Source organism: Cherax quadricarinatus, chromosome 30 (assembly GCF_038502225.1).
Source record: "Cherax quadricarinatus isolate ZL_2023a chromosome 30, ASM3850222v1, whole genome shotgun sequence".
Classification (NCBI taxonomy): domain Eukaryota; kingdom Metazoa; phylum Arthropoda; class Malacostraca; order Decapoda; family Parastacidae; genus Cherax; species Cherax quadricarinatus.
In genome coordinates this window covers 36573106-36595392 of record NC_091321.1, presented here as the reverse complement: position 1 = coordinate 36595392, position 22287 = coordinate 36573106, and the positions used below count along the sequence as shown (strand labels likewise).

The 22287-nt window shown below is 44.9% G+C and overlaps 1 protein-coding gene across 1 annotated transcript in view; it reads right to left on the bottom strand.

Moving 5' to 3' along the window:
- Window positions 1-22287, bottom strand: part of LOC128692552 (glucose dehydrogenase [FAD, quinone]-like) — a 152226-nt gene that overhangs the window by 67162 nt on the left and 62777 nt on the right. The window contains exon 4 of the mRNA XM_053781700.2: window positions 2946-3135. Within this exon, the coding sequence (XP_053637675.2) occupies window positions 2946-3135 (190 nt within the window). The remainder of the gene's footprint in view (window positions 1-2945; window positions 3136-22287) is intronic.

The window sequence follows — 22287 nt, the reverse complement described above, 5'->3', positions numbered from 1 at the left end:
TAGATATACATAGATTAATATATATGATAATTGTACTTATGGATATCTGTCCCTAATAAACTTACTGGCTACTCAGAAAAGTCGTCATCAAGATGTCATTGATGTCAGGTACACCTGCATACCATATACATGTATTTGTAGTAAATAAATATATATTATCATCATCATTATTATTACTAGTCAAGTCTATTTTAATCACTAAGGTCGGGAATAAACTGTGAAGGTGTATGCCCAGATATACAACTCTGTGTACACATCTTGTGACAGAGATAGAGGGTATGGTAGTCAGTATGGTAGTGGAAGGTAGAGTAGTAAGGTGGCAGACAGGGTAGAAGGTGTAGTTGTAGGGATGGACAGGTAGTGGTCTGATGGGGGAGAATATTGGTGGAGGGGAAGGGGTGGGTAATTTAGGGGTTTCAGGGAGGAAGGGCTAAGAGGAGGTGGCAGAGAGGCAGTGACAGGGAGGAAGGGCTAGGAGGGGGTGCAGAGCGGCAGTGAGAGGGAGGAAGGGCTAAGATGGGGTGGCAGAGAGGCAGTGAGAGGGATGAACGGCTAAGAGGGGATGGCAGAGAGGCATTGAGAGGAAGGAAGGCTAAGAGGTGAGGGGGTGACTATGAAAAATGAAACATCTTGGTACACAGATCGTCGCTTGATCATTCAGGCTATTAGTGCCGGCCACATGCAGGTCAACATCGGCATCATAGCATGGCTGATCAAAAATTGTTTTCATTTTTCAATGTCTTTCTCGTAGCTCGATTGGCAGAGCACTCGGCTCATACAATGAGGTCCTTGGTTCGATACCCGGTAAGGGTGGAAACATTAGGACGTGTTTCCTTATGACACCTGTTGTTCCTATTCGCCTAGCAGTAAATAGGTACCTGGGTGTTAGCCGGTTGGTGTGGGTCTCATCCTGGGACAAAACTGACCTAGTTTGCCAGAAATGTTCTGCATAACAGCATTAGACTTTCTCTATAGAAGTATGTCATTGATGTCAGCTATGATCTGTATATCTTGTACATGTACTTGTAGTAAATAAAAATTATTATTATTATTATTATTATTATTATTATTATTATTATTATTATTATTATTATTATTATTATTATTATTATTATGAGTGATATATCTCATCTGTCTTCTTGTTACTCGTTTCTCCATAGTGTTCTTGTTACATGTTCCTCTGTAGTGTTCTTGTTACATGTTCCTCTGTAGTGTTCTTGTTACATGTTCCTCTGTAGTGTTCTTGTTACATGTTCCTCTGTAGTGTTCTTGTTACATGTTCCTCTGTAGTGTTCTTGTTACATGTTCCTCTGTAGTGTTCTTGTTACATGTTCCTCTGTAGTGTTCTTGTTACATGTTCCTCTGTAGTGTTCTTGTTACATGTTCCTCTGTAGTGTTCTTGTTACATGTTCCTCTGTAGTGTTCTTGTTACATGTTCCTCTGTAGTGTTCTTGTTACATGTTCCTCTGTAGTATTCTTGTTACATGTTCCTCTGTAGTGTTCTTGTTACATGTTCCTCTCTAGTGTTCTTGTTACATGTTCCTCTGTAGTGTTCTTGTTACATGTTCCTCTCTAGTGTTCTTGTTACATGTTCCTCTGTAGTGTTCTTGTTACATGTTCCTCTGTAGTGTTCTTGTTACATGTTCCTCTGTAGTGTTCTTGTTACATGTTCCTCTGTAGTGTTCTTGTTACATGTTCCTCTGTAGTGTTTTTGTTACATGTTCCTCTGTAGTGTTCTTGTTACATGTTCCTCTGTAGTGTTCTTGTTACATATTCCTCTGTAGTGTTCTTGTTACATGTTCCTCTGCAGTGTTCTTGTTACATGTTCCTCTGTAGTGTTCTTGTTACATGTTCCTCTGCAGTGTTCTTGTTACATGTTCCTCTGTAGTGTTCTTGTTACATGTTCCTCTGTAGTGTTCTTGTTACATGTTCCTCTGTAGTGTTTTTGTTACATATTCCTCTGTAGTGTTCTTGTTACATGTGCCTCTGTAGTGTTCTTGTTACATGTTCCTCTGTAGTGTTCTTGTTACATGTTCCTCTGCAGTGTTCTTGTTACATGTTCCTCTGTAGTGTTCTTGTTACATGTTCAACTGAAGTGTTCCTGTTTCATGCTCCATTGTAATGTTCTTGTTACATGACTGAATGTAGTGTTCTACCTCCTTACCTTTGTTCTTGTTACATGTTCCTCTGTAGTTCTCTTGTTACATAATTGAATGTAGTGTTCTACCTCCTTACCTGTGTTCTTGTTACATGTTCCGATGCAGTGTTCTTACTACATGACTGAATCTAGCGTTCTCCCTCTTTACTTGTATTTTTGTTACGTGTTCCTCTGTAGTGTTCTTGTTACATGACTGAATGTAGCGCTCTCCCTCCTTACCTGTGTTCTTGTTACGTGTTCCTCTGTAGTGTTCTTGTTACATGACTGAATGTAGCGCTCTCCCTCCTTACCTGTGTTCTTGTTACGTGTTCCTCTGTAGTGTTCTTGTTACATGACTGAATGTAGCGCTCTCCCTCCTTACCTGTGTTCTTGTTACGTGTTCCTCTGTAGTGTTCTTGTTACATGACTGAATGTAGCGCTCTCCCTCCTTACCTGTGTTCTTGTTACGTGTTCCTCTGTAGTGTTCTTGTTACATGACTGAATGTAGCGCTCTCCCTCCTTACCTGTGTTCTTGTTACGTGTTCCTCTGTAGTGTTCTTGTTACATGACTGAATGTAGCGCTCTCCCTCCTTACCTGTGTTCTTGTTACGTGTTCCTCTGTAGTGTTCTTGTTACATGACTGAATGTAGCGCTCTCCCTCCTTACCTGTGTTCTTGTTACGTGTTCCTCTGTAGTGTTCTTGTTACATGACTGAATGTAGCGCTCTCCCTCCTTACCTGTGTTCTTGTTACGTGTTCCTCTGTAGTGTTCTTGTTACATGACTGAATGTAGCGCTCTCCCTCCTTACCTGTGTTCTTGTTACGTGTTCCTCTGTAATGCTCCGCCTTCTTGAAGTAGCGTAGGACAGTGTGGTAGTCCCAGCCAGGGTTGCCCAGCGCTTGCCAGTGGTCGTAGTCACGACTGTTGCCTCTCACGTACATCATCCAGTTGATGGTTGACGACCCACCCACCACACGACCCAGTGGAAAGGCACACGCCTGCGTCACAACATTACCATAAGATAAAGAGATCCAGTTGATGGTTGACGACCCACCCACCACACGACCCAGTGGAAAGGCACACGCCTGCGTCACAATATTACCATAAGATAAAGAGATCCAGTTGATGGTTGATGACTCACCCACCACACGACCCAGGGGGAAGGCACACGCCTGCCTCACAACATTACCATAAGATAAAGAGATCCAGTTGATGGTTGATGACTCACCCACCACACGACCCAGGGGGAAGGCACAAGCCTGCCTCATAACATTACCATAAGATAACGATATCCAGTTGATGGTTGACGACCCACCCACCACACGACCCAGAGGGAAGGCACACGCCTGCCTTACAACATTACCGTATAACATGAGATAAACAGAAACATGACAATATGTGCTGACAATGGAAATATGCCGACAGTTGGAGGAAAAAGACACATAAATCCTTTATTGAAACATTGTACAGAAAAATACTACACTGTGTATAAGTTAGTTACACAAAGCTCCGTCGTCAGTGGCGCTGACGACGACTGCAGAACAGACCACGGAAAGGATGAGATTTGAGTTCTAAAACTCAGAGGCCAGTGTGTTTACCACTGGTCCAGCTGACTCTAATACGATTCATCAAGCTGGGTATATGGTATATTGATCAGCCAGACACTATCATTCCAGGGCAATAAGATAAATTTTATACACTACTGCCAATATGAAAATGGGATATTCTGGAAGTTAGGCAGATATATTATTGCAGTCCACTTTCCAGTTTAAATATCGGATACAGATGAGTCAATTGGACCTTTACAAGATGAACAGTTTTTTCAATACACTGACCATGAATGTACACTGCAGTTCACTGGTAAATCAGCCGCGTGAATAATACTTACACTGGTAAGTAACACACAGATTAATCAATAGTTTTAGTTTAGCATCTTCATTATGCATCCCATTCCTAACCTGTGGGTGGTAGTCACTCCATACTCATTCTGTGGGTGGTAGTCACTCCATACTCATTCTGTGGGTGGTAGTCACTCCATACTCATCCTGTGGGTGGTAGTCACTCCATACTCATCCTTTGGGTGGTAGTCACTCCATACTCCTGTGGGTGGTAGTCACTCCATACTCATCCTGTGGGTGGCAGTCAGTCCATACTCCTGTGGGTGGTAGTCACTCCATGCTCATCCTGTGGGCGGTAGTTACCACAAACCCATACTGTGGGCGGTAGCCAAAAGACTACAGAGGTACATAATGGGTCCAGGGACTGGGCCATTAAGTTTTGAAACCAAGTTAGAGTGGTATGAACTATTTACATGTTTATATCTGGTCAGAAAAGTAATGTGTTATTTATGCAACACACACACACACACACACACACACACTGGTACTGGAAAACCTCATGCATCAACATGTTTGAGACACTACCAGGGAGAGAGGTGAGGATGATCCAGCAAGACTGGACCTTGTATCCACCTTGAGTAGTTCGGACATCGAGGATATCATGCATGAAAGACCCCTAGGAGCTAGTGATCATGTGGTTCTGTGCTTTGACTACATAGTTGAGCTTCAAGTGAAGAAAGTGGCAGGAATAGGATGGGAAAACCAAACTACAAAAGGGGAGACTACTCATGCTTGAGGAACTTCCTGCAGGACATTCAGTGGGAGAGAGAACTGACAGGAAAACCAGTACGAGAAATCATGGACTATGTGACAACAAAAATGCAAGGAGGCAGAGGAGAGGTTTGTTCCTAAGGGAAACAAAAATAACGGGAAGAACAGAACGAGTCCCTGGTTCACCCAAAGGTGTAGAGAGGCAAAATCTAGGTGCACTAGAGAATGGAAAAGGTACAGAAGACAAAGAACTCAGGAAAATAAAGAGATTTGCCGAAGAGTCAAAAAAGAATATGCACAGATAAGAAGGGAGGCTCGGCGACAATATGAAAATGACATAGCATCGAAAGTCAAGTCTGACCCGAAGCTGTTGTATAGCCACACCAGGAGGAAAACAACAGTCAAGGACCAGGTAATCAGACTGAGGAAGGGTGATGAGGAGTTCACAAGAAACAACCAAGAGGTATGTGAGGAGATCAACATGAGATTTAAAGAAGTATGTACAGTGGAAACCGGTAGGACTCCAGGAAATCAGAACAGGGAGGTACACCAACAAGTGCTGGATGAGGTACACATAACCAAAGAGGAGGTGAAGAAGCTGCTATGTGAACCTGACACCTCAAAGGCGGTGGGATCAGACAATATCTCCCCGTGGGTCCTTAGAGAGGGAGCAGGGATGCTGTGTGTGCCATTAACAAAGATCTTCAACACATCTATTGAAACTGGCCAACTCCCTGAGGTAAGGAAGATGGCAAATGCAGTCCCAATTTTTAAAAAAGGAGACAGACATGAGGCATTGAACTACAGACCTGTGTCACTAACGTGTATAGTATGCAAAGTCATGGAGATCATCAGGAGGAGAGTGATGGAGCACCTGGAAAGAAACAAGGGTATAATTGACTACCAGCATGGTTTCAGGGAAGGAAAATCCTGCGTAACAAACCTACTGGAGTTTTATGACAAGGTGACAGAATCAAGACAAGAGAGAGAGGGGTGGATAGACTGCATTTTCTTGGACTGCAAGAAGGCCTTCGATACAGTCCCTCACAAGAGGTTATTGCAAAACCTAGAGGATCAGGCACACATAACAGGAAAGGCACTGCAATGGATCAGAGAATACCTGACAGGGAGGCAACAACGAGTCATGGTACGCTCGTCACAGTGGGCGCCTGTGACGAGCGGGGTCCCACAGGGTCAGTTCTAGGACAAGTGCTATTTTTGATATATGCGAACGACATGATGGAAGGAATAGACTCTGAAGTGTCCCTATTCGCAGATGATGTGAAGTTGATGAGAATAATTAAATCGGATGAGGATGAGGCAGGACTGCAAAGAGACCTGGACAGGCTGGACACGTGGTCCAGAAACTGGCTTCTCGAATTCAATCCAGCCAAATGCAAAGTCATGAAGATTGGGGAGGGGCAAAGAAGACCGCAGACAGAGTATAGGCTAGGTGGACGAAGACTACAGACCTCACTCAGGGAGAAAGATCATGGGGTGACCATAACACCGAGCACGTCACCGGAGGCACACATCAACCAAATAACTGCTGAAGCATACGGACGCCTGACAAAACTGAGAATGGCTTTTCGACACCTTAATAAGGAATCGTTCAAGACACTGTACACTGTGTATGTTAGGCCCATACTGGAGCATGCAACACCAGTCTGGAACTCACACCTGGTCAAGCACGTCAAGAAGTTAGAGAAAGTACAAAGGTTTGCAACAAGGCTAGTTCCAGAGGTCAGGGGAATGTCGTACGAGGAAAGGTTGAGGGAAATCGGACTGACGACACTGGAGGACAGAAGGGTCAGGGGAGACATGATAACTACATGCAAGATACTGCGGGGAATAGACAAGGTGGACAGAGATAGGATGTTCCAGAGAGGGGACACAGAAACAAGGGGTCTCAATTGGAAGCTGAAGACTCAGACGAATCACAAGGACGTTAGGAAGTATTTCTTCAGTCATAGAGCTGTCAGCAAGTGGAATAGCCTAGCAAGTGAAGTAGTGGAGACAGGAACCATACATAGTTTTAAGAAGAGGTATGACAAAGCTCAGGAAGTAGAGTGGGAAAGGACCTAGTAGCGATCAGTGAAGAGGCGGGGCCAGGAGCTGAGTCTCGACCCCTGCAACCACAATTAGGTGAGTACAATTAGGTGAGTACACACACACAAACACACACACACACACACACATACACACACACACACACACACACACACACACACACACACACACACACACACACACACACACACACACACACACACATACACACACACACACGCACACACACAATGGAAGTCACAGTGGGAGGTGGAAAGGGAGAGATCCGTGTTTGTCTATGGGCTAGACGAAGCTAAAGGGAAAACTTATGATGAAAGAAAGCAGGAGGAGAAAAAAGCGATTGAAGATATCATGAAGGTGATAGGCGAGGGGGACATGACCCAGGTGGCAAATTTTCGGAGAATTGGGTGGTTCACAATGAAAAGGAATCGGCCTCTCAAAGTAATTTTTAAGGCAGAAACGTCCCGAACAATGATCCTGAAGGAGAAAGCACGGCTGAGAGGCAAGCAAGAGTTCCGGAGTGTGTACCTCGATCGAGACAGAACACAGGACGAAAGGAAGACGATGAAAGAGTTCAAAAACGAAAGGAGAAATGGGAGGAAATGAAAAAGGAGAGCAGAATAACCCAGGATCAAATTGAAGGACAAGCACACCCCCCAGAAACACCTGCAGAAGGACTCCAGCCACGACACCCCCAAGGCAACTGAACAATCCAAACCAACCATCACACACCGATCCCTCTGTTTCCACCCCCCGCACCACAGTTACAGTATTAGAACAGAAGTTGAAGGTTTGGTACACAAATGCAGATGGATTAACGAATAAACATGAGGAATGGCAAGAAAGAATCAATGAGAAGTCCCCAGACATCATAGCAGTTACAGAAACAAAACTCACGGAGACAATAACAGATGCAATCTTCCCACCAGGATACCAGATCATGAGGAAAGATAGAAGGGGCAGGGGGGGAGGTGGGCTTGCTCTGCTCGTAAAAAACAGATGGAAATTCGAGAAAATGGAAGGCATAGATGAGACGGGAGAAAGAGACTACATAGCAGGTACACTTCAGTCAGGGGAAAACAAAGTAGTCATTGCAGTGATGTATAATCCACCACAGAACTGCAGGAGGCCAAGAGAGGAATATGAAGAGAGCAACAGAGCAATGGTGGACACATTTGCTGAGGTGGCAAGAAGAGCTCATTCCAGCAGAGCAAAGTTGCTGGTTATGGGGGATTTCAACCACAGGGAGATTGACTTGGAAAACCTGGAGCCACAAGGGGGTCCCGAAACATGGAGAGCCAGGATCTTGGACGTGGTGCTGGAAAACCTCATGCACCAACATGTTAAGGACACTACCAGAGTGAGAGGGGAGGATGAACCAGCAAGATTGGACCTTGTGTTCACCCTGGGCAGCTCAGACATTGAGGACATCAAGTATGAGAGTCCCCTAGGAGCTAGCGACCACGTGGTTCTGTGCTTTGAATACATAGTAGAGCTGCAAGTGGAGAGAATAACAGGAGATGAATGGGAAAAGCCTTACTATAAAAGAGGGGACTACATAGGGTTGAAGAACTTCCTGCGGGAGGTCCAGTGGGACAGAGAACTGGCATGAAAGCCAGTAAATGAAATGATGGAATATGTAACAACAAAATGCAAGGAGGCAGTGGAAAGATTTATTCCCAAGGGCAACAGCAACAACGGGAAGACCAGAACGAGCCCCTGGTTTACCCGACGGTGTAAGGAGGCAAAAACAAAGTGCAATAGAGAATGGAAAAAGTACAGAAGGCAGAGAACACACGAAAATAGGGAGACCAGTCGCAGAGCCAGGAATGAGTATGCGCAGGTAAGGAGGGAGGCCCAGCGACAGTATGAAAATGACATAGTATCGACAATCAAGACTGACCCGAAACTGTTGTATAGCCACATCAGGAGGAAGACAACAGTCAAAGACCAGGTGATCAGATTAAGGACAGAAGGTGGAGAACTCACAAGAAATGATCAGGAGGTATGTGAGGAGCTGAACAGGAGATTTAAGGAAGTTTTTACAGTAGAGACAGGAAGGGCTGTGGGAAGATAGCACAGAAGGGAACATCAAGAGGGAATATACCAACAAGTGTTGGAAGACATACAAACAACTGAGGAGGAGGTGAAGAAGCTCTTAAGGGACCTTGACACCTCAAAGGCGATGGGACCGGACAACATCTCCCCATGGGTCCTTAGAGAAGGAGCAGAGATGCTGTGCGTGCCTCTAACCACAATCTTCAACACATCCCTTGAAACTGGGCAACTACCTGAGAAATGGAAGACAGCTAATGTAGTCCCCATATTTAAGAAAGTAAACAGAAACGAGGCACTAAACTACAGACCTGTATCTCTGACATGTATTGTGTGCAAAGTCATGGAGAAGATTATCAGGAGTAGAGTGGTCGAACACCTGGAAAGGAACAAGATTATAAATGAAAACCAGCATGGGTTCATGGAAGGCAAATCTTGTATCACAAACCTCCTGGAGTTTTATGACAAGGTAACAGAAGTAAGACACGAGAGAGAGGGGTGGGTAGATTGCGTTTTCCTAGACTGCAGGAAGGCCTTTGACACAGTTCCCCACAAGAGATTAGTGCAGAAGCTGGAGGATCAGGCGCATGTAAAAGGGAGGGCACTGCAATGGATAAGGGAATACCTGACAGGGAGGCAGCAACGAGTCATGGTACGTGAAGAGGTATCTCAGTGGGCGCCTGTTATGAGCGGGGTCCCACAGGGGTCAGTTCTAGGACCAGTGCTATTTTTGATATATGTGAACGACATGATGGAAGGAATAGACTCTGAAGTGTGCCTGTTTGCAGATGACGTGAAGTTGATGAGAAGAATTAAATCGGACGAGGATGAGGCAGGACTGCAAAGAGACCTGGAGAGGCTGGACATGTGGTCCAGTAACTGGCTTCTCGAATTCAATCCAGCCAAATGCAAAGTCATGAAGATTGGGGAGGGGCAAAGAAGACCACAGACAGAGTATAGGCTAAGTGGACAAAGACTACAGACCTCACTCAGGGAGAAAGACCTTGGGATGACCATAACACCGAGCACATCACCGGAGGCACACATCAATCAAATAACTGCTGCAGCATACGGGCGCCTGGCAAACCTCAGAATAGCGTTCCGATACCTTAATAAGGAATCGTTCAAGACACTGTACGCTGTGTATGTTAGGCCCATACTGGAGTATGCAGCACCAGTCTGGAACCCACACCTGGTCAAGCACGTCAAGAAGTTAGACAAAGTACAAAGGTTTGCAACAAGGCTAGTCCCAGAGCTCAAGGGAATGTCGTACGAGGAAAGGTTAAGGGAAATCGGACTGACGACACTGGAGGACAGAAGGGTCAGGGGAGACATGATAACGACATACAAGATACTGCGGGGAATAGACAAGGTGGACAGAGATAGGATGTTCCAGAGAGGGGACACAGGGACAAGGGGTCACAACTGGAAGCTGAAGACTCAGACGAGTCACAGGGACGTTAGGAAGTATTTCTTCAGTCATAGAGTTGTCAGCAAGTGGAATAGCCTAGCAAGTGAAGTAGTGGAGGCAGGAACCATACATAGTTTTAAGAAGAGGTATGACAAAGCTCAGGAAGCAGAGAGAGAGAGAGGAACCAGTAGTGATCAGTCCTTAAAGAGGGAGCAGAGATATTGTGTGAGCCATTAACAAAGATCTTCAACACATCATTTGAAACTGGGCAACTCCCTGAGGTATGGAAAATGGCAAATGTAGTCCCAATTTTTAAAAAGGGAGACAGACATGAGGCACTAAACTACAGACCTGTATCACTAACGTGTATAGTATGCAAGGTCATGGAGAAGATCATCAGGAGGAGAGTGGTGGGGCACCTGGAAAGAAACAAGTGTATAATTGACAACCAGCACGGTTTCAGGGAAGGAAAATCCTGTGTCACAAACCTACTAGAGTTTTATGACAAGGTGACAGAAGTAAGACAAGAGAGAGAGGGGTGGATCGACTGCATATTTTTGGACTGCAAGAAGGCCTTCGACACAGTTCCTCACAAGAGGTTACTGTAAAAGCTAGAGGATCAGGCACACATAACAGGAAAGGCACTGCAATGGATCAGAGAATACCTGACAGGGAGGCAACAACGAGTCATGGTACGCGACGAGGTGTCAGAGTGGGCGCCTGTGACAAGCGGGGTTCCACAGGGGTCAGTCCTAGGACCTGTTCTGTTCTTGGTATATGTGAACGACATAACGGAAGGGATAGACTCAGAAGTGTCCTTCTTTGCAGATGATGCGAAGTTAATGAGAAGAATCAAATCGGACGAGGATCAGGCAGGACTACAAAGAGACCTGGACAGGCAAACTCATGAAGATTGGGGAAGGGCAAAGAAGACCGCAGACACAATATAGTTTAGATGGCCAAAGACTGCAAACCTCACTCAAGGAAAAAGATCTGGGGGTGAGTATAACACCGAGCATATCTCCTGAGGCACACATCAATCAGATAACTGCTGCAGCATACGGGTGCCTGGCAAACCTACGGATAGCGTTCCGATACCTCAGTAAGGATTCGTTTAAGACTCTGTATACCATCTACGTCAGGCCCATACTGGAGTATGCAGCACCAGTTTGGAATCCACACCTAGTCAAGCACGTCAAGAAATTAGAGAAATTGCAAAGGTTTGCAACAAGACTAGTCCCAGAGCTATGGGGATTGTCCTACGAAGAAAGGTTGAGGGAAATCGGCCTGACGACACTGGAGGACAGGAGGGTCAGGGGAGACATGATAACGAAATATAAAATATTGCACGGAATAGACAAGGTGGACAAAGACGGGATGTTCCAGAGATGGGACACAGACACAAGAGGTCACAATTGGAAGTTGAAGACTCAGATGAATCAAAGGGATGTTAGGAAGTATTTCTTCAGTCATAGAGTAGTCAGGCCATGGAGTAGCCTAGAAAGGGATGTAGTGGAGGCAGGAACCATACATAGTTTTAAGGCGAGGTGTAGACAGCCTGTACTGTCAGAACACACAGCCTAGCCGTCTGCTATGACTAGTTCATATTTCGCGGCATTTTAGGTGCTGCCCTCTGTAGGCTCACCCACGTCAGTGGGAGGCTGAGCCCACCGGCTCTCACTCCTAGGCCGTCCGACTTGACAGACACAAGTGCTCCCCCTCCACGGACTGGCTTGCGGCCACTCCCTCACACTGCCCGTTGTGTACTCACTCCTATCCAATTAAAGCCAACCTAGTCCACGGCCGTATCATTGCTACCTATGCTACCTTCATCAGCACTAAACCGCTGTTCAGCAGCAAGAACAGCAATAACAGTGGTGACAGCAGAATCAACGACATTGTAAGCCTCTTCAGGGTGGAGGGGTCAACACCAACGGTCGACGCCAGTCAACATCATCCGTCGTCATCCAACGCACCTGCTGGCCTAAAGAGTTATCTGTTACTCCCAGCGTCTTGACGGGACCTGAGATAGATCTTCGTCCTAGATTTTTCCCACAAAATCTGGACATAGGCATCACGGCGTCATCTCCAGCCTTAGCAGTCACGTGTTCACCTCATCACCCTCTCTACAGCCCTTCAACACTCTTCAGCACCATTCTCCTGCCTCCAACAGCGTCCCTACGCCCTTCTCAGCTACAAGAAGTAGAGGTGAGGTCGTTTAGTGTGTTGGCTTCGTGTGGCTCCACGCATGACCACGAGGCAGCTCTGGGGTTGGTTTATACCCTAATCAGCGTGTAAACACACCAGCCTCCTCTACAGCCTTCTCTGCTACGCAACGACGTCCATCTCGCCGTCCATGTGTGTTGTGTTCTTCCCAGTTTCCTCCAAGAAGTTCTACCTGGCTTAACCACGTGGGAACCCAGTTGGCTTAGCCCCTAAGCCAGCTCACTTCAGCGTCTACAGTAGCTCGTGACTCATCATAGTGTCTACAACTACTCAGCGTCTACGTATCTCCAGCCAATGCAGTTTTTTTTTTGTGTGTGTTAAGTAAGTAAGTAAGTAAGTTTATTCAGGTATACACAAATACAGTTACATAGAATTATCATACATAGCAGCATATGTGTAGAGAACCTAGGATAACCCAAAAAAGTCAGACAGAGTGACTTATTTCCATTGGGGTCTTTTTACCTTATTATTATAATATAAAGGTTATAATATTTTCTTATTATTCTACAATGAAGATAACATCTTATTATCATACTAAAAAGACTATCTACTACACCAAGGTCATTAAGACTATCTACAATACGAGGGTCATTACTAGGAATATGGTAAAATTTACACGTATGTTAGCTAAAAAATAGAAAATCATTCCCCTCCCTTTCTGTAGCTACATTCATCAGACACCTTTTGGCACTCTTCTTGAACTGGTTCATGCTATGACTGGCTTTGACATGTGCGGGCAGTCTGTTCCATTCCTTTATTGCTGTACAATAAAAGGTGTTTGAAGCCTGGCCACTGACTGTGGGTACTACAAAGTTGTGCTCTCTCCCCCTAGTACTATGATTGCTTTGGTTCCCAACCTTGACAAAATTGACAGCAAGATATTCTGGATATTGTTTGTGAGCAATTTTATAAACATGATTTAGCTTCAGTTGTTTTACTCTGTCTTCAACATTCAGCATATCCAACTGCTGTAATTCATCCTGGCCTACATGTTCTCTTGGTCCTAGCCCCAGGATGAATCTTACGATTTTGTTCTGGGTGATTTGCAGTCTATTTTTCAGTTTTTTTGTCAAGGCAGAGTACCAAGAAGAGCAAGCGTAATCCATATGGCATTGTATAAGGGCTAGACATAGGGTCCTGCGAGCCTCAGTAGGTAGACACTGTGCTTGTCTATACAGGAACTTCAGTCTGGCATTCGCTTTCTTTACTACACTGTTCCTTATCAATTCTCCTGACATGCATGGGTCAAAGGGGATTCCCAAATATTTTGCTGATGAAACCAAAGCAGCTGTGACTCCGGGGATTTCGTCGGCCTGTCATGCCTTCATGTTCGGTATGACAACCCGTGTGGACCGCTCATCGAGTCCACTGTCCACCATAAGCCTGTCCAGCTTTTCCTAGATACAGGTTCGGTGGTTAACATTGTCCGCTCCACTTTTTTCCAAGACATTGGCCTTCACGTGGCCATGTTGACAGAGCCGTCTGCCATTCAGACCTTGAGAGGAGTCTCAGGTAATCCGCTGACGGTTCGTGGTCGTAGAACGTTAGAATTTGCGGTCCAGGGTCACAAGCTGTCCGCAAAATTCTTAGTCGTAGATGGTATTGTTTTCCATGGTGACCTGCTCATAGGGTTCAAAACCATGGCAGACCTTAGGATCCGCTTAGATCCAGCTGAGTGGAAGGCAGAATTCAACAGAGTGGATGTGCCCTTCTGGGGCGTGCGCTTAGGATCCACTACGTGCTACTCTGTCTCAGAGTATGCACAGTGCCTAGAATCGTTGGAAACCGGTGGTTTCCATAGCACATTCTCCCCGTGGTCGGTCTCTTGTCCTGATCGACCTAGTAGTAGAGCTCGTTGCCCATCACCTCCTGGCCATCAGCGCTTAGTTACCAGTGAAACCCAGTCTGGGGACGCCCAGTCTAACCTTCACTCTAACTCTGACGCTGTTGTAGAGACCAGCAGTTGTCAAGCCGCAGTATCCCTGTTGGCAGGCGTCTGTCTGACTCGTGTCATGGCATCAGCGAGCAGAGTTACTGCTTGTACAAAGTATGACGTCACTTTGTCAGCTAACTCGCTCACTCCTGTTACGGTGTACGTGAGCAGAGCTTTTGAAGGAGACCATGTGCTGGTTGACAACGACACGTGCCGAGTCAAGGGCCTCTCCCTTGAACCATCCTTGCACACAGTGCAACGTGGTAAGTTGCAAGTCCTTGTTGTCAACATGCATAGTCGAGAATTTCCCCTGCGGAAGAATACCTCACTTGTCGACCTTGTCAGATTCCCTCTCCCGGTGAGAGTGGAGGGTGAAGCCCAAGCTGACTTCCTTGTGAGTGCAGTTCTCCCAGGTGAGTCTGCTGCTGATGATGAGAGCAGAGAGTTGACAGCTTTCTCTACGCCAACTGGTCATTACCAGTTCAGGAGGATGCCCTTCAGCTTGCGTGGAAGCCCAATCACGTTCAGTCGTTTGATGACAATTTTCTGTACCCTCCTAGGTGGCACGCTCATGGTCTACCTAGATGATCTCATAGTCATGTCACAAGATGTCCCGTCACATCTTGAGAAACTTGACAGGGTATTGGACAGGCTAGCTCAGGCAAATCTTAAGGTAAAGCTCTCCAAATGTCATTTCCTCCGGAAGGAAATAAAATTTCTGGGTCACGTAGTGACTCAGAATGGCATAAAGATGGACGAGTCTAAAATCTCGGCCATGCAGAAATTCCCCAGACCCATGACGGTGGATGCAGTCCGGTCCTTCATAGGCCTGGCAGGTTTCTACCGCACCTTTATCGCAGGTTTCTCCACCATTGCTGCACCCCTGACATGCTTACTCAAGAAGGATGCCCCTTTTGAGTGGACGTGTGATCAGGAACGAGCTTTTGTCATTCTTAAGACCAAGTTAACATCAGCCCCAACCCTTAGATTCCCTGATTTCACCAAGGCATTTACCTTGACGACTGATGCCAGCAAAGTTGGCATCGGTGCAGTCTTGTCACAGGAATCTAATGGTAAGCAACAGCCTATTGCCTATGCTAGCCGTGTCCTTACTAAAGCGGAAGTCAATTATTCAGTGACAGAGCTAGAAGCTTTAGCCATTGTATGGGCCCTGAGTCATTTTTGGGATATCATCTATCATTATCCTATCAAGATTTACACAGATCATTTACCCTTATTGGCCCTTTTTGCGAATAAGAACCTCTTGGGAAAGCATGCTCGGTGGTCGCTCACGTTCAATGACTACAACCCTGAAATTTGCTATGTCCCAGGTAAGCAAAAATGTTGTAGCTGATGCCCTGTCGAGGCATATAGCATTCGTGAGTGTCGGCAATTCGTTCTCTGTTGAGGATCTCGAGAGAGCCCAACGACAGGACCCTGTGTGGTCTCCAGTCCTTCGTTTCCTGACCAAGGAGGACGTTGACTTACAGATCAAGTCTCCCGTTCCACTGAAGGATTTGGTGGTCAACCAAGGAGTACTGTGCCGTGTTGCACAGCTGGTGGACCCCGGCAGAACCGTATACCAACTGGTGATACCAGAGTCCATGATACCAGCTACTCTTAGGTTGATCCACCATGTCCCAGGTGTAGCGCACCCCGGGAAGGACCGCAGTATCAAACAGGCACGAATGAAATATTTCTGGCCTAAGATGGCAGCGGACATTGCCAAGCATGTACACCAGTGTGTTGTTTGCCTACAGCACAAGGGTACCATTACAGGTCCTAACCCCATTCTAAAGTATCCCATTACAAAGGAGCCCTGGGAGAGAACTTCTGTCGACCTGTTGACGAACTTCTCGACCTCGGAGAAGGGAAATAAGCACCTGCTTGTAATGGTAGATAACTTGACACGGTAAGTGAATTAGTACCCATTCCTGATAAAACCACCGAAACGGTCGCTAGTGCTTTCCGTGAGCATGTTGTTCTTCGTCATACTTGCCCACGTGTCCTTCTGTCAGATAATGGGTCTGAGTTTATAAATGGCATAATGCAGGATCTTTGCTCCAGATTCAACATTCATCAAGCGCCAGTAGCTCCACGCCACCCTGCGAGTAATGGTCTTGCTGAACGTACAAATCGCAAAGTTCTGGAGGTGCTCAGAGTAACCGTTAACCCAAGTTGTACTACATGGGATGAGGCTATCCCAGATGTTCAGTGTACATTAAATTCCTCCCTCAACAGCTCGATCGGTGAGACACCTCATTTTGCTTTGTATGGCTATGACAAGCGCTTACCATATGAAATTCTGTTTGCTCCACCTAGACCTACTTACGATACTGATAACCCCAGTGTAGTAAAGATGAGGACAACGCAGCTTGCCTTCCAGTGGGTACGAGAGAACCTTATGAAAGCTACTGATAGGTTCACGTCTGGGCGCAATGCCCACGCCAAGGAAAGCAAAGTGGAACCAGGTTGCAAAGTTATGTTGCTCAACCCAGTGCAGACCCCAGGTATGCACAAACTTGTCCCGAAGTTTGTGGGGCCTTACCGTGTCCTACGACAGCTCCGTGGCAATAAGTTCGAGGTGAGGGAGATTGCTACGGGAACTATCAAGGAAGCCCACCTTGATCACATGAAGTATGTGGACCATATGCAGGCTGAAGTAGAGCTGGAGGTGCGTGCGTTGCAACGCCACAATCAGACTAATGCTAGGGACAACCCGTCTATCCCTTCTCCCACTACTACTGGTACGGAAGACGGCCCAGTAAGGCTCCATACTTATGGCCTGCGACCCAGGACAACAGTATATTTCTGTGACATTGACGTACCTACTGACTTGTCTGACTCCTACGCTAGTTATGCTAATTGTTTGCTTGCAGAAATGGGTATAAATGCACACACATTGTATAGCTAGTCGATAATGGAGTCAGGGTGGACAACATCATGTAATTATGTAAATACTTTTAGAAGGGTACCCAGAGTGTAATAAATTCCATGGATGTAGTATTATTGTAGGTATGTGCACCCAGTGTTTTTATATAAAAAAAAAGAGCCTGTATTATGGTCAGGGCAGTGCTGCCCTCTGAGTCACATGTCACACCTTAGGAAATGCTACTGTCAGTCATTGTTTGCAGATGCAAATAGATGCAGGTGCAACAACGTTTGTAGACGAGTGGTCAACTGATGTTCAGCCCTGCAGATAACCTGTATATAGAAGATTTTAGTTCCAGTGCTGACGTCTCCGGACTCTCTCCTCAATGAAACAGAGCGGGCAAACCAGTTTTCTCTTCCCCTGGTTGGGAGAGTTTCTTTTTGCCTGTTGCATTTTTATGTCCATTTTTGATTTACTAGTGAGCGAAAGCCAGTCCCTCTCTGGGGTAGCTAGTGTACGTAATTCCTTTACACTACGGGCCCACCAGTATTGTCGCATCGGGACGACGCGAGGTGCGTGGCCGAGCAAATGTAGACAGCCTGTACTGTCAGAACACACAGCCTAGCCGTCTGCTCTGACTAGTTCATATTTCGTGGCATTTTAGGTGCTGCCTTCTGTAGGCTCACCCAGGTCAGTGGGAGGCTGAGCCCACCGGCTCTCACTCCTAGGCCGACCGACTTGACAGACACAAGTGCTCCCCCTCCACGGACTGGCTTGCGGTCACTCCCTCACACTGCCCGTTGTGTACTCACTCCTATCCAATTAAAGCCAACCTAGTCCACGGCCGTATCATTGCTACCTACGCTACCTTCATCGGCACTAAACTGCTGTTCAGCAGCAAGAACAGCAATAACAGAGGTATGATAGAGCTCATGGGGCAGGGAGAGAGAAGACCTAGTAGCAATCAGCGAAGAGGCGGGGCCAGGAGCTGTGACTCGACCCCTGCAACCACAAATAGGTGAGTACAAATAGGTGAGTACACACACTATTGAAACAGGACAACTACCTGAGGTATGGAAGACAGCAGATGTAGTCGAAATTTTCAAAAAAGGAGACACACACACATGTACAGTAAGCAAAGTCACAGAGAGGATTATCAGAAGAGTGATGGAGCACCAAGAAATGAATGGGCATATGAACGACAGCCAGCACGGTTTCAGAGACGGAAACCCTGTGTCACAAATACTGAAGTTCTATAACAAGGTGAGAGCAGTAAGACAAGCGAGAGAGAAGGGTGGGTAGACTGTTTTCTTCAGGACTGAACCTAAAGAAGTGATAACCAGGAAAAATGTATTAGTTTTACCATACAATGAGAATCTGGTTTGCCTACATAAGGCCTTAAAAATATTAGTATGAACCTTGATTTCAAAAATACAAGGACTCTGAAACAAAGGCTAATTAAAAACCTACCCTCCAACAAAGTTGGTGGAGTTCACAAAGTCCCATATACTCAGTGTCCTTTCTCATATGTTGGTCAAACAGGAAAAATTCTGGAAACCAGAATATTTTAGCATAAATACTCAGTCAGGACAAAGCAGGTGTCGAATGCTATCTTTAACCAGGTTAGTTCATGTAATTACCCACCGTGGTGGGCTGCTTCCCAGATTATTGTACCCAACAGCTCTGTCAATGAAACAAAATTGAATCTTCTCTCTTGAAACTCAGATTATGGGTTATACAAGTTCGATAGCCATTTAGTAGAGCCTACTGTACACAATCATAAACAACAATGCTATACAAAGTCACAAGATTACTCACTATGGCAGGTGGTTTTATGATAGGTGACGCTCGACCAGTATCTACGTACAAAAACATCTTGCTACGTCTGTCGTGAATGGTTATATAACGCGTTTAGTTGTTACTGTAGCATACACTGACGGGTACACAAGTGATTGCATAGGTAGTGAGGTTAAAGGATATTTAAAGTATAAATTTGAATCATAGAAATGTTCTCGGAGTTGTGTAGAAGATTCCCAAATAAGGCATATTAATTGATACTAAGAAGACCAGGTCACCAGGCCCGGTGGCTAAAGCTCCCACTTCACACACGAAAGGCCTGGGTTCGATTCCCGGCGGGTGGAAACATTTTGACGCGTTTCCTTACACCTGTTCACATAGCAGCAAATAGGTACCTGGGTGTTAGTCGACTGGTGTGGGTCGCATCCTGGGGGACAAGATTGAAGACCCCAATGGAAATAAGTTAGCCAGTCCTCGATGACGCACTGACTTTCTTGGGTTATCCTGGGTAGCTAACCCAGCCTGGTGTCTTTTGTCTGTCTCATAAATATGCAAGATTACAGGTACGTCTTGCTACTTCTACTTACACTTAGGTCACACTACACATACATGTACATGTTTATTTATACACACTCATCTGAGTTTTCTTTGATTTTATCTTAATAGTTCTTGGTCTAGTAACCCCTTTTCCTGTAATACTTACTAAAAAGAATAAGAAGAAAATTGTCAAAGTGGGAAGTCTGAATGTGCGTGGATGTTGTGCAAATGATAAGAAAGAGATGATTGTGGATGTTTTGAATGAGAAGAAGCTGTATGTCCTGGCTTTAAGTGAAACAAAGCAGAATGGGGTGGGAGAGTTTCAGTAAGAGGAATAAATGGGATTAGGTCAGGGGTTTCAAATAAATATAAAGCTAAAGAAGGAGTTGCAATAATGTTGAATGATAAGCAATGGCAGGAAAAAAAGGACAACAAATGTATTAATTCAAGGATTATGAGAAGTAAAATAAAGGTTGGATGTGAAAGTGGGTAATAGTAAGCGTATATGCACCTGGATAAGAGAGAAGTGTCGAGGAGAGAGAGAGATTTTGGGAAATGTTGAGTGAATGCGTGGGGAGCTTTGAACCAAGTGTGAGAGTAATGGTGGTTGGAGATTTCAATGCTAAAGTGGGCTAAAATGTTTTGGAGTAGTAGGTAAATTTGGGGTGCCAGGGGTAAATGAAAATGGGGAGCCTTTAATTGAGCTATGTGTAGAAAAAGGTTTGGTAATAAGTAATACATATTCTATGAAGAAGAAGATAAGTAAATATACAAGGTATGATATAGCACATAATGAAAGTAGTTTGTTAGATTATGAATTGGCGGATAAAAGAGTTAGGGGTAGGCTCAAGGATGTACACGTTTATAGAAGGGCAATTGATATATCGGATCATTATTTAGTTGTAGCTACAGTTAGAGTAAGAGGTAGATGGGAAAAAGAGAAAAAATGGCAACAACAAGTAAGAGGGAGGTGACAGTTTATAAACTAAGGGAGGAGGAAGTTCTGGTGAGATATAAGCAACTATTGGCAGAAAGGTGGGCTAGTGCAAAGTATGAGTAGTGGGGGGTTGAAGAGGGCTGGAATAGTTTTAAAAATGCAGTATTAGAATGTGGGGCAGAAGTTTGTGGTTATAGGACGGTGGGTGCAGGAGGAAAGAGGAGTGATTGGTAGAATGATGAAGTAAAGGGTGTGATAAAAAAGAAAAAGTTAGCTTATGAGAGGTTTTTATAAAGCGGAAGTGTTATAAGAAGAGTAGGGTACATGGAGAGTAAAAGCAAGGTGAAGAGAGTGGTGAGAGAGTGGGAGAGCAGATGATAGAGTGGGAGAGGCACTGTCAAGCAATTTTAATGAAAATAAGAAAAATTTTTGGAGTTAAATAAGTTAAAAAAGCCTAGGGAACGAATGGATTTGTCAGTTAAAAACAGAGTAGAGGAGTTAGTTGATGGGGAGATGGAGGTTTTGGGTAGATTGCGAGAATATTTTGAGGAACTTTTAAATGTCGACAAAGAAAGGGAAGCGGTAATTTCATGCGCTGGCCAGGGAGGTATACCATCTTTTAGGAGTGAAAAAGAACAGGATGTGAGTGTGGGGGAGGTGTGTGAGGCATTACGTAGAATGAAAGGGGGGTAAAGCAGCTGGAACTGACGGGATCATGAGAGAAATGTTAAAAGCAGGGAGGGATATAGTGTTGGAGTGGTTAGTAGTTTTGTTTAATAAAGGTATGAAAGAGGGGAAGGTACCTAGGGATTGGCGGAGAGCATGTATAGTCCCTTTATATAAAGGGAAGGGGACAAAAGAGATTGTAAAAATAATAGAGCAATAAGTTTACTGAGTATGCCAGGAAAAGTGTATGGTAGGGCTATAAATGAAAGAATTAGAGGTAAGACAGAATGTAGGATTGCGGATGAGCAAGGAGGTTTTAGAGTGTGTAGGGGATGTGTAGATCAGGTATTTACATTGAAACATATATTTGAACAGTATTAAGATAAAGGTAGGGAAGTTTTTATTTCATTTATGGATTTAGAATAGGCATATGATAGAGTGGATAGGAGAGCAATGTGGCAGATGTTGCAAGTATATGGAATAGGTGGTAAGTTACTAAATGCTGTAAAGAGTTTTTATGAAAATAGTGATTCTCAGATTAGGGTATGTAGAAGAGAGGGAGACTACTTCCCGGTAAAAGTAGGTCTTAGACAGGGATGTGTAATGTCACGATGGTTGTTTAATATATTTATAGATGGGGTTGTAAAAGCAGTAAATGCTAGGGTGTTTGGGAGAAGGGTGGGATTAAATTATGGGGAATCAAATACAAATTTTGTATTGACACAAAAGTTAGTGGACGAATTAGGAAGAGTGTGTAAAGGTAGAAAGTTGAAAGTGAACATAGAAAAGAGTAAGGTGATGAGGGTATCAAATGATTTAGGTAAAGACAAATTGGTTATCAAATTGGGGAGGAGGAGTATGGAAGAAGTGAATGTTTTCAAATACTTGGGAGTTGACGTGTCAGCGGATGGATTTATGAAGGATGTGGTTAATCATTGAATTGATGAGGGAAAAAACGTGAGTGGTGCATTGAGGTATATGTGGAGACAAAAAAAAAACGTTACATATGGAGGCAAAGAAGGGAATGTATGAAAGTA